This window comes from Tiliqua scincoides, chromosome 1, assembly GCF_035046505.1.
Source record: "Tiliqua scincoides isolate rTilSci1 chromosome 1, rTilSci1.hap2, whole genome shotgun sequence".
NCBI lineage: Eukaryota > Metazoa > Chordata > Lepidosauria > Squamata > Scincidae > Tiliqua > Tiliqua scincoides.
The window spans coordinates 302,812,785-302,824,413 of NC_089821.1; the positions used below are offsets into that span (position 1 = coordinate 302,812,785).

At 45.8% G+C, this 11,629-nt stretch overlaps 1 protein-coding gene and 1 pseudogene across 1 annotated transcript in view; one reads left to right on the forward strand and one right to left on the reverse strand.

The window, feature by feature from the left end:
* TDRD9 (tudor domain containing 9) overlaps positions 1 to 5,410 on the forward strand; it is a 68,279-nt gene extending 62,869 nt beyond the window's left edge. The window contains exons 32-33 of the mRNA XM_066612299.1: positions 4,052 to 4,124; positions 5,309 to 5,410. Coding sequence (XP_066468396.1) covers positions 4,052 to 4,124; positions 5,309 to 5,410 — 175 coding nt within the window. The remainder of the gene's footprint in view (positions 1 to 4,051; positions 4,125 to 5,308) is intronic.
* On the reverse strand, positions 5,056 to 5,174 carry LOC136637355 (5S ribosomal RNA; annotated as a pseudogene).
* Positions 5,411 to 11,629: the final 6,219 nt, after the last annotated feature.

Sequence of the window (11,629 nt, forward strand, 5' to 3'; positions counted from 1 at the left end):
TTTTCCTGTCAATTCTCTTCCTGTAGCCACATTGCAACTAAGGCCCATGCTAGTCATGACTTTAAAGCTGCCTGTCTTTCTTTTGGACAGCAGCTGAAGGAGGGGCAGATCAGGATTATGGTGCAAGAGCGATTTAGGCTGCAATCCTATCCACACTACTTGGGAGCAAGCCCAATTGACTAACGGGACTTACTTCTGAGCAGTCATGCTTAGGATTGGTCTGTTAATGTTCTTCCCTTCCCTGCCTTCAACCTAATAAAAATTCCTCCCTTCTCCTTTTGCTGATTGCTTCTTCCCTGTTGAGAGGACTCCCAGGAACTGGATCCTGCCCACAGCTCAACAGTAGGCCATTCCCAGAGGCTGCCTTCTTGTGTCCATCACAACCACTATAGTCTGCTAAGGGCAACATCTTGGTCGTGGTTACAAGTCGCAGGCACACACAAGGAGATGCTCCTAGTAGCTATTCCCTTTCTTTGGAACTCCAAGACTCCGTAGCTTCCAGAAGTGATCCCTGACCTCTTTATTAGAATAGAATAATTGGAGAGAAATTCTGATGGTTCTTTGTGGTCTCTCTGCATGTACACTAATGGAACCTGCCTCTTCATAAAGCTGTCTTTGTTGTCTTTAATTTTATTATGAATCCACCTTTCACTGCTTTTATCTTTATAAAAAAAAAGATTTGTTTTACCTCTTCTTGTGGAGGAAAACTTTTTTCCTCAGACAGTAATGTTCGCTGTATCGACTCTTGTGCCCAATGTTTGCAATTCACCAGGCAGGCACAAAAGAAAGAGCCTTTCATCTTAGAACTGTGCCCCGTTATAAAAACTCTCATGGAGACTGTCTGTTCAAGTACTGTAACCCTTCCCCCTGGCCACTCAGGTCTCTGATCAACCCAAGGTCTAAGTCTGCTTCCTTGGGTTTGTCAAAGACTCTGGTTCTGTCACCCCAACTTAGAGGTCAGCCTTAACTTCCATCAATTTCGGAGACAAAGTACTGTAAAAACCAGAAGTGTCTGAGACCCTCAGAATCATCCCTAAACAAAAAACAGAAAAATATACACCCTTTAGCCTTTCCTGACGTCCAGGCAGTCGAAATCTCTGCCTTAATATCTACTTACAAATTCTGACCACATCTCAAATCTCAACAGAAAAAGCTACTCTGGTATTGTTATGCTGGGGCAGCCAAGAGCTTATTCTTTTTTGAATTCAAAGAACATTTCCTCTGCTGGTCTTGCTGCTCCGTGAGCCACTAATCTTCTGCTCAGCACTCAGCTTTCCTTGATTTTAGAGGGAAGATTTTGAGGGCCCATCTCAACAGCCCAGTCTGAATTCCACTCTGAGGTACAGATGCACATTGACCTCTTGGCCACACAAAAGCCTAAATTTACTCTTCTTTCTCCACCAGCACCCAGTAGCCATATAATCGTCTGCTGTGGGTGCAGTCTAATCATTGGACTTGCTTGGAACATGAGCTCTCTGAAAACTCTAGACTTAGCTTCAGAGCAGTCTTTTGTATCAGTGTTTCTCAGCGTTTGTCCCCTGCTGTACCTCTTTGCATGGTCCACCTATTGGAAATACCACTGGAAATAATAGGCAATGACATCATTGCCAGTTCCTTCCAGTTTGGGATGCCAGAGGTGACACTTCAAACACCTGTAGGGTGGACAAGAGGTTTTTTTTTGTCCATGCAGAAAGCACATACGGGAGCTCTGCCCACCAAGTTGAGCCTCTCCCAGCTGTTTGTTGTGTTGCATTGCTGGTCTCATGCCAGGTGATGGGTGTTTGGGGATCTTGCTTGTACCACTAGACACTGCCTCAAGTACCACTGGTGGTACCCCTACCACTGGTTGAGAAGCAGTATCCTATACCAAGAGTAGGTGATCAGCTGCCTTTGCCATTGTACAAAGATGTGAGATCTTACAACTACTTTAGAAGATGACAGTCTCTTTGGATCTGGAAGTTCAGCATCCAGAATGCTTTAACAAGGATTTGCCAGAGTCCTCTTGAAAGGTCCACTTAGTGGATGTTTCAGTTTCCCACAAAGAAGCTTTGTGGGGCCAGTCTGGCTTCAGTGACTAGTTAAACAGTAATTAAACAGTTCCTTAAAGGACTGAACAGTTTGCATTCTTCCATGAGTGGCTCCTATTAGCACAACTGATGGGTAAAGCCTTCAAACCTCTTGCTTTGTGCGATTTGCACCATCTCACCATGAAAACCACCTTCCTTTTGGTCCTCACTTCTGCTGGGAAACATGGTGAACCCTGTGCTCTTTGTGCCAATCAACCGTACCTACTGTTCCATGCAGGCAAAATTGTCCTTAATCCTGTTTTTTCTTCTGAAAATGATTCCTTCTTTTTCACCTCCAGCAGGATATTGTTTGGCCAGCATTTTCTTTAAATTGTTCTTTATTTTTGTACGCTCTGATGCTGTGTACATTGAAAATCTGAAGAGAGACAGGCAGCCCAATCCTATCCCCGGTGGCTCCGCTGGGTGCAGCGGCACCAAAATGACTACCATTGCATCCAGCGGCACAGCCGGGACTGCTGGAGATCTCCTTGGGGAAGGGGAAATTTGTCACCTTCCCACAGGGAAAGCCTCAGGCCCCACATTCGGGCTTCTCGAGTCTGCACTGGCTACATATCCCTGGCGCCTCTGCTGGGTGCAGTGGCACCAAAATGACTACCACTGCATCCAGCGGCACAGCTGAGGCTGTCGGAGGTCTCCTCAGGGGAAGGGAACTTTTGTCACCTTCCCCCGGGGTAAGCCCCAGGCCCCACATTTGGGGTTCTCAAGTCTGCACTGGCTATTTTGCTGATGTAGCTCTCTGTCTTGGGCTTTGCAGCTCTGCTCTGCTGGGCTGACCCCCCTCCGGGGCGGGTTTCTCCCGCTACCCCACCCTCCCCGTGCACTGTTCTGCCCATCCCCACATCCCCCCCGTCCTGAAAATACCGCTGGCCGGTGCTGCAGGAGCACTGGTCAGCCCTCCACATGGCACTGAAGTTCAGCGCCGGCTCTGATGGTTAATGGGATTGGGCCTTAACACAGTTCTGGGGATGTAAAAGGACCTAAATATATTCATTATGTATTCAGGGCAATTCGTGCAGAGTTCACTGCAGTCTGAGTTAATTGTATTTACCATATGTCATCACTATTTAAGAGGAAAAGATGTATTTGAAAAACGCATGTAGACAGAATGAATTAAAATGTATCACTGCTATGCTCTTGCGTAGCTCAGGGAGAGAGGAGATGGCAGGCAGGGAGTCTGCTGTAATCGAGTTGTCACACAGAACAAAATGTTCTAAAAATAACGTGGATTATATGTATAGATGAATAAGTGCTCATACATGTGTATACTCAGCCAATGCAAACATCAGCATTGGGAGATTGACTTAAATGATGTTTATGTTTAAACATAAACATAATAGCTGAAGCAGCCATCAGTAATTCGGGGAGCCATTGTAGTGCTGTTTCCACTATTCAACTCACCTAGCAATCTAAGGTTACTCTTACAAGAAGTTATTTGAAATTGTCCCCCCCCCCCGTAATTTGACCTATAGTGACTGCCACTATTTTTGTTAAAACCCTCTTCCTATCCTGCAGCATCCTTGAGAGTTTCTGCATTTTTTTAAAAGGAATACTAAGAGTGGTGCTGAGTTTTGCTTTAAATTTGGGGATTGGGACCTCCACTAATGTTCAGGGATCACACTTTGCCAAAAAATATAAGTGCATTTCTTGGTAGCTGGCTTTTTTTTTTTCCTAAACCCAGAAGCCCCTAGAACTACATTGTGGATTGGCATAGTATCTCAGAGTTTCTAGGTTTAAAAAAAGCCACACACATTCCATGACAGGGTTATGAAATACACCTCCCCCCCCCCCAAATATTCTCGGCAAAAGTTATCTTTTAAGAACTTCCACCTCTATTTTATTGCAAGACCACTTTGTTGTTGTTCTCATAAACGGAACTGGAAGTGCGATTTGGTTGAGGAGTTGTAGTTTCAAGAGGGAATTCTTGCTATGCTTCTTACTCACTGTTGTGTTTTTCTTTGCTGCAGCCTGTTTTGCAAATCAAAGCCTCGTGAAGTAGTTACTCCCCAGTTTTACCCAAAACCGTATGAATGGAGTCAGGTAATATTTGCTGAAAGAGGGAAGATTGTTAGACGAAGCCAGGCCTATACCACTTGATATACTGGAGGAGGAGGGGGGAGAAGCTGCAGATCCCCTCTGACTATGAAGCGCGGCATAGGCAGGGACAGGCAATTTGGGGCCTGCTTCCCCTCCCCTTTGTGTAGGAAGAGCATGCCTCTTGGCTCTGTACTGCTCTATTTGCAATGGTCAGGCACTTGCCAGTGTGTGTGTGTGTGGGGGGGGGGAGAGATTAAAATCCCCCTCTCCAGAATCCTCTGAATGTTTCTATGTCATAATGCAGTGTTGCTTGGAGTGAGTTTGAGGTGACATAATTTAAGAACAGCAGCCCCCAGGAGACCCTGTCTCCAGCACTCCTGCTGCCGTGCAAAGAATTTCTATTTCAAGGAAAAGCAGCATGGAGCAGTGGGGGCTGCACGCTGTAGTCCTTAGAAGCGAAAGGGAACCTATCTTTGCCCTCTCATCCATGGAGGGCACTTGTGCTTGCAGAGGCAGGATTTGGGTGGCACGAGGGCAAGTGCCGCTCCTGACCTCAAAACTTATTTATAGTCCCCCCTGATTTGCAAGTACCAGTGTAGGTTTTTTTTGGGAGGGAGGGGGGAGATGATGTCTGTCTCCTCCCATATCAAGCCACCTGCCTGCTGTGGTCATTATCAGAGACCCTCCTTCACATTGCACTGCTGTCCAAGGTGTGGCTGGTGGGGGTGCGAGACAGAGCCTTTTCATTTGCAACCCTCCAATTCTGGTGAAGCCAGGCTGGCTTTTAAGCAGGCTAAGGCCTTTTGCCTTTCCTTGGGTGTCTTCAGTTCTTCTGTTTATATATGTGCCTGGCTCACCATTTCTGTTCAGATTGTTACTGTTGTTCTTAATTAACTTTGGTTGGCAACCTTCAGTCTCGAAAGACTATGGTACAAGCCTTCAGCATCCGGTATTCCCAGGCGGTCTCCCATCCAAGTACTAACCAGGCCTAACCCTGCTTAGCGTCCAAGATCAGATGAGATCAGGCATGTGCAGGGTAATATTGTTTTAAACCACCTTGATGACTCCTTTTATGAAAATAAAAAAGTGAGCTAGAAATATTTTAAATATATCAGCATTGTTTTAATGTTTAGTAATATCTTTATAGGGTAATGTAAACATTATTTTATTGTGTGTTTTTTCATTAGTGGGAGCCCTCCCTTCTTGTTGACCAGACTGAACAGAATGAGGCAAGAGGAAACAATGCTGTCGTTTACCAGTTGCACAAGTTGGTTTTGTTAAATGCCTAAAGCTCCAGTTCTCAGCAGACTTACTAGAAGGAAATCCCATTGCATGCAGTGGACTTGTATATTTTTTCCCCCTAATAAGTTTGTCTTGGATCAGAATGTTAAATGTTTACAGAAGGCTAACTGTTAAAGCATGAAAGAAATGCTGGGAAATTAATGTGAAGTCCTTAGGTCACAATTCATGTTTACTGTCAGATTCCTTGAAACAAAAAAGAAGCCCAAGCGTGCCTGGAATTGTGCCTGAATTTGAAATAACTTAGTGTTTAAACTTCTAAAAGAGAAAGATGTGTATACTCTGCCACAGTTCTTTGGATGGTGTTGACAATGGCTGTTACTGCTTTGTCATTGGTTTAAAGTACACTGGAAATTTTAAGTGTTACATTTTATATTTGCTTTCTGTGCTAAGTTCTAGACTAAATTTCTAGTTTGCTTGGGGGAGGGGAAGTTAACGAATACAGCATGCTATGTTTTGGGACATGTATATTGTATGCAAAACAACAGCAAATAAACACAGATGAAAATCCGTTGTTCTTTTTCCAGCCACACACAGCAAGATGGAGATTGCAAGCTTTGTTCTAGCTAACTTTATTGTTTCGTTCTAAAATGCATTCCATAACATAATAAAAGTTGGCGAGAGATTTGTGTTCGGCTTTCTGTACAGCGCTACTGTTGGCCACAATATAGTCCTGTTTTTAAATGGGCACTTTTATGAGGACTGGTTCATGTTGACGTTTGCTTTAATACATTTTCTCAAGACTTATCTTGTGCTAGCTAGCGCGACTTCATTAAACACATTTCCACCATTGCTGTGATGACACAGGGTTTCCTTCAGACACATATTGGGTGGAGGTGCTTCAGCACATTGCAGTTCCATTCTATGGAAAACCATGCTTGGAAAACAAATGCATGGTGTTGAACTGTATGGTGTTGAATCCCATTAAATTGACTCCCATGCGGATGAGAGCTTAGGTTGTAAGCTCTTGATTGTGTTCCAGGGGCAGGTGAGGTTCCCCTGTGTAATTTTCCTGAACTGCTTCTCCCCTAATCCCAATTCTGTTTACTGTGCAGCAGTGGTTTCCAAACTTTTTAGCACCAGGACCCACTTTTTAAAATGACACACTATTGGGACCCACTTAGAATCAAGAGACTAAAAAAAAGGTCCACCTTACCAGCTCAAGCCTATGTTTTTATCCTTTTTACTGTGATTGGGGGGTGCCTTATGGAGCATTTGTTGAGCTCCATGTTAATCAGATCAGGATTCTAATGGCCTTGCATTCCCTTTTGGCTGACCTTCGATAGGAGCCAAGGCATGGTTGCTTACTCATGAGTAGATGTGCACGTGTGGCTGTTTCCATAGTTTGCCAGCTTGGAGGAGGACTTCCTTCTTAGCTGTTTTTGGGGGCCTGCATTCATTGCATGAGCACCATTCTGGTGCTGTTGCTTTCCTCTTGGCATACCCTTTGAAATGGACTGATGCATGGTTGCCTACTCATGAGTAAATATGCAGTGTGGCTTGGGTTCACTTTCCATAGGACTCCATGTATTTTCAATTGGCAGCTATCAGCTTGTCAGTTTCATGATCCTCCAACAGTCAGGTCTGAACCCACTGGTGGGTGCTGACCCACTGAGAAACACTGCCTTACAGAACAAAAGCATACAGATACCTGCTGTTCTGGGGCTTGGATTTGGGTTGGGAAAAAAACCAAAATGGCATTCTTCCCCCTGCACAATTTAGCCTCTAAAAAAATCCACAAGACGTCTGATCATGATCTGCCCACTATCCTGTCTAGCCTGTCCTTAAATTATTGCAGAGCCACCCAGGATTATAACTAATTATAAGAATTCATTCTGCTTAAACCTTTATTTCTTGGGATGTGCTGCCACCTGGTGGGCACTGCATATTTATCTACAGGCCTTGCTGTTCCCAACATTTGGTTTCTCTCTGCTGAAAAACTGTGGTATGCTTCTGAGCCATCTATCTGGGATGTGTATTGGGGATACTACTTTGTGATGGCTCTGGCTCCTTCTGGAGGGTGGGCTCCAGAAGGTGGAGTGGGGGAACTATTTCTGCTCAACACCATGTGTATTGGAATCCCGGAAGATCTGGCGAGGAGGTGGAATGTGGTGTCTGCAGTGGCCCCTGTAAGAGTTAAGGCCTGGGCTTTCAGCAAAGGGTGTGCTGCACAGCTGCAGCCACTAGAGGAAATGAGGTACCTAAGGCTATGAGGAGCACCTGAGGCAGGAAGGGTTTGTGGGTTGTAGAAGGAGTGCAGGTAGGAGAGGAGACCGACTTGGCTTACTGACTCTGGACTGGATACTCTGACTGACTCTGTGGCTAACAGACCTACTGGACTGTTGACTTAGGGCTCTGCCTTGTGGACTGACCTTCTGGCTAATTGATTATCTGGCTCACTGACTAATGGACTACTCGAACAGGCTGCGGAGAGCTGGGGAGCTAAGGTGTGCTGCTATACCTGGAAGGACTGCTGCCTTAGGAACTGGGTCTCTGCAGTTTAAATAGGCAAGCTACCCTGGTGGTGGAGTCTAGCAATACTGCAGTAAAGAACTGGGGCCATTGTTGGGGAACAAAAGGGGAGCTAATTAGCTTAGAGTGGGCATAAGTTCCCTAAGTGAGGCTTGGATTGGGAATCTGGCAGAACACCGTGGCCATTGGCTTGTGATGTCCTGCAAGATTCTATCCTGTCCACCATACTATTAACATCTACCTGAAGTCGCTGTGGGAAATCATCCAGGGGTGAGGTGTGAGATGTTATCATAATATGCTCTTATACATCTCATTTCCATTCTTAGCTGTGGATTCCTTAGATTCGTCATTCTCAGACTTTTTGTTCTCAGGTGCCCTTTATACTCCTGAACAGAGTCTTGGGGAGCCCTGTTGGTATATATGCAAAGTCTTGAGGAGCCCCAGAGTGTATGCACGTGTGCGGAGTGACATAGCACTGAACAGATGGTGGCCACTTACTGTGTACTTGTGGAGCTTTTAAGGGGTCTAAAGAAGCACTACGGCTTCTAGGAGCACACTTTGAGAAACACTGTCTTAGATCAATGTCTTGAGTTAGTGAATGACTGGATGTGAACACATGGACTGAAATTAAATCTGGATGAAACAGAGGCCTTGGATGGTGGCTGGAATGTGGCTAGCTTGATGTAGTACCAGCAGGTTTACAGTCCATAATGGCAAAGCAGGAAAACAGTGACACAGATTGTACCACAACTGGTGAATGAAGAACAGTGGACTGAACACCATGAGGCTCTGAAACCCATGGATGTTTGTCCCATAGAACAATCCTATGGGATTCAGGGTATGGTTGGCTCAGTCAGGAGATCCTCTTTTGTTAGTGATGACCCCTGCTGGGTTCTGCCTGTGTTTCCACCTAGTTGAGGGTGCAGTGGCTAGGTCTGTTGCTGGATTGCTCCTAGATTGAGCTTGATCATGGGTTTGGGGAGGACTGTTGGAAGTGTAAAACCTTTCCTTTGACCAGCAGAAATTGTTTCCCCATAACTCAGGAGCCCTTATAAGATAGCTTTTATCACACCAAATGTGCTGCTCCCCCCCCCCGATTTGGAGTTGGTACGCTTCATCTGAATTTTTGAGGTGTGAGCCTTCCATGTGGGGAAGTAAATATGGCTCTGTTTGAATGTGGAGCATTGGACTCCATAAATCAGTTATGGGGGTGTGTGTGTGTGATTACATGGGTCAATGAAAAGTGTGCCTTTAGACCAGCCATTTTCAACCTTTTCCAGCTCACGGCACACTGACAAGGCACTCAAGTTGTCAAGGCACACTACTAGTTTTTAATCACATTATTAAGTTACAATTTAATATAACTAAGGGCACAATCCTAACCAGGTCTACTCAGAAGTAAGTCCTATTTTGTTCAGTGGGGCTTACTTCCAGGAAAGTGTGGTTAGGATTGCAGCCTTAGATCATTACAAGACAATGAAAGAAATTCCCCAGAAGCTTGGAGAGGCAGGTGTATGTGGTTTCTGGAAAGGAAGAACAATGTTTTGAAGCAGGTCTGTACAAACTGTTATCAACTGATACGCTTGAGATGCCAGGAGGTGCTGGCAAAGAGATGAGACTGAGCATACTGGAGAAACGGGTGTGTGTGTGTGTGTGTGTGAGGGGCAGTGAGGACATGTGACTGAAACAAGTGCAGGATTCACTGGAGTGGGGGGGGGAGAGAGAAAGAGAATGGGAGGCAACTGGTTTTGAACTTTGGAAGGTGGGGAAGAGGGAGGGGTGGGGAGGGGCAGTCAGAGGGGTTAACTGCAGTTATGATGGGGGGATGTGTGTGCAGGAGGGGAGGGGGAGGGGGTGGGGGAGAAGAGAAAAGCATCACTTGGCTGCTCATGTATTCAAGAAAGAGTGCGGCCAAGCCTCTGTACGTCTACTTGGTAAGTGTGAATAGGATTGTGACCCAGCGCCCTTCCTGTCAAAGCCTTGCCAGGGGAGGCAACACAGGCAGGGTCACTTTAGAGCATTGCTGGCAAGGAAAAGGGTTTCTCCAGCATCCTCTTCCCGCTAGCTGCTTCTGGCTCCTACCTGCTTCCACCTTCAGACTCACTCTCACTCCCTCCTCACTCTCACTGCTCGCTCTCACTCCCACCATGTTCCCACCCGCTCTTCCAGGCTCCTTTAGCTGCCTGGCTGCCTGCCCAATCAGTGCGCAGGGCAGGCAAGCAGGAGCATCCAAGCCCCTGCGCAGCTGCTCCTTTTTCTCCTGCTGCACGCGGCTCCAAGCAGCCGCTTCTCCTGCTGCTGCCGCCTGACTCCTTGGCCCCGAGGCACACCTGAGGCAGCCTCCACAGCGGTTGAAAACCACTACCTTAGACTGTGGCCTCTTGGAATCCATCAATCACATAGTCACGTTACTGATCTGGCCCTATGACCTGCAACAGGCATCTAGCATCAAGTGCATATGTTAGAATGCATGTTTCCTGCATGCCTGGAAATAAAACATTTGATCATACAACAGGGGAGCAAAGGTAATGGTCAGGAGGGTAATGGGATAGGAGAGCAGAGAGGTAAAGGGAGACCATTGGGGGATGTTGAAGGTTGTGGCAATCAAGGCAAAAGATGACCAGGGTGTGCTCAAGTGTTTTCATTGAGGGGACAAGAGAGGAAGGAATTGCTCTCATAGTGGCCAATTGGATGCCTCTTGAAAGCCCACAATCAGAGCCTGGAAGCCAAACCCATCTCCTTCTTTTGCACCTTATCAGCAAGCCTCCAGATGCAGCGTAAAGTTTCCAAATAGCTGCTATTCATAACTAACAGCCATTGATAGATCCATTCCCTAAGAGTGTGCAGTAAATTAATATAGCGTTTCTCCAACTGTGGGTCGGGATCCACTAGGTGGGTCACAAACCAAATTCAGGTGGGTCCCCACTCATTTCAATGCATATTTTACTTTTATTAGACTTGATGCTACCATGGTATGTGACTGCATTTGGGGAAATGTGACAGATCTGTACTTTGAACAGGCTATTAGGTAAATGCTTTGAACAATGATAGTCAATGGGGCTTACTCCTAGGTAAGTGTGGATAGGACTGCAGCTTTTGGGATGTTTGGGGAATTTTTTTTTAAGCAGATCAGCAACTGCTTGGGAGGGTTAGGATGGTCCATCAGTTATGGACATTTAATACAACCAATGATTGCCATTTAAAGCACAGACGCAACCATGTCTTTAAGGATAGCTACACGTAAAATATGTATCTAATTTTGTTTTAACGTTTTAAAAATTGATTTATACATTTCTAATTCCTTGAAGAAAAGCCAGCAAGCTTTTCTTGCTGTTTTGATGGGTCTTGTGTTTTGCATCCTTGTGAGTCCTCTATTAAAAGTTATTTGGAAGCATCTTTGGGGCTTTCCTCCTTGTAATTTTCTGCTGCATCTTTGTTGCATGAGATTGCATCTGCCCTGGATGCCTTTAAAAGGGGATTGGACAAGTTTCTGGAGGAAAAATCCATTACGGGTTACAAGCCATGATGTGTATGTGCAACCTCCTGATTTTAGAAATGGGCTATGTCAGAATGCCAGATGCAAGGGAGGGCACCAGGATGAGGTCTCTTGTTATCTGGTGTGCTCCCTGGGGCATTTGGTGGGCCGCTGCGAGATACAGGAAGCTGGACTAGATGGGCCTATGGCCTGATCCAGTGGGGCTGTTCTTATGTTCTTACGCAGCTTGAGAGTTCCCGAG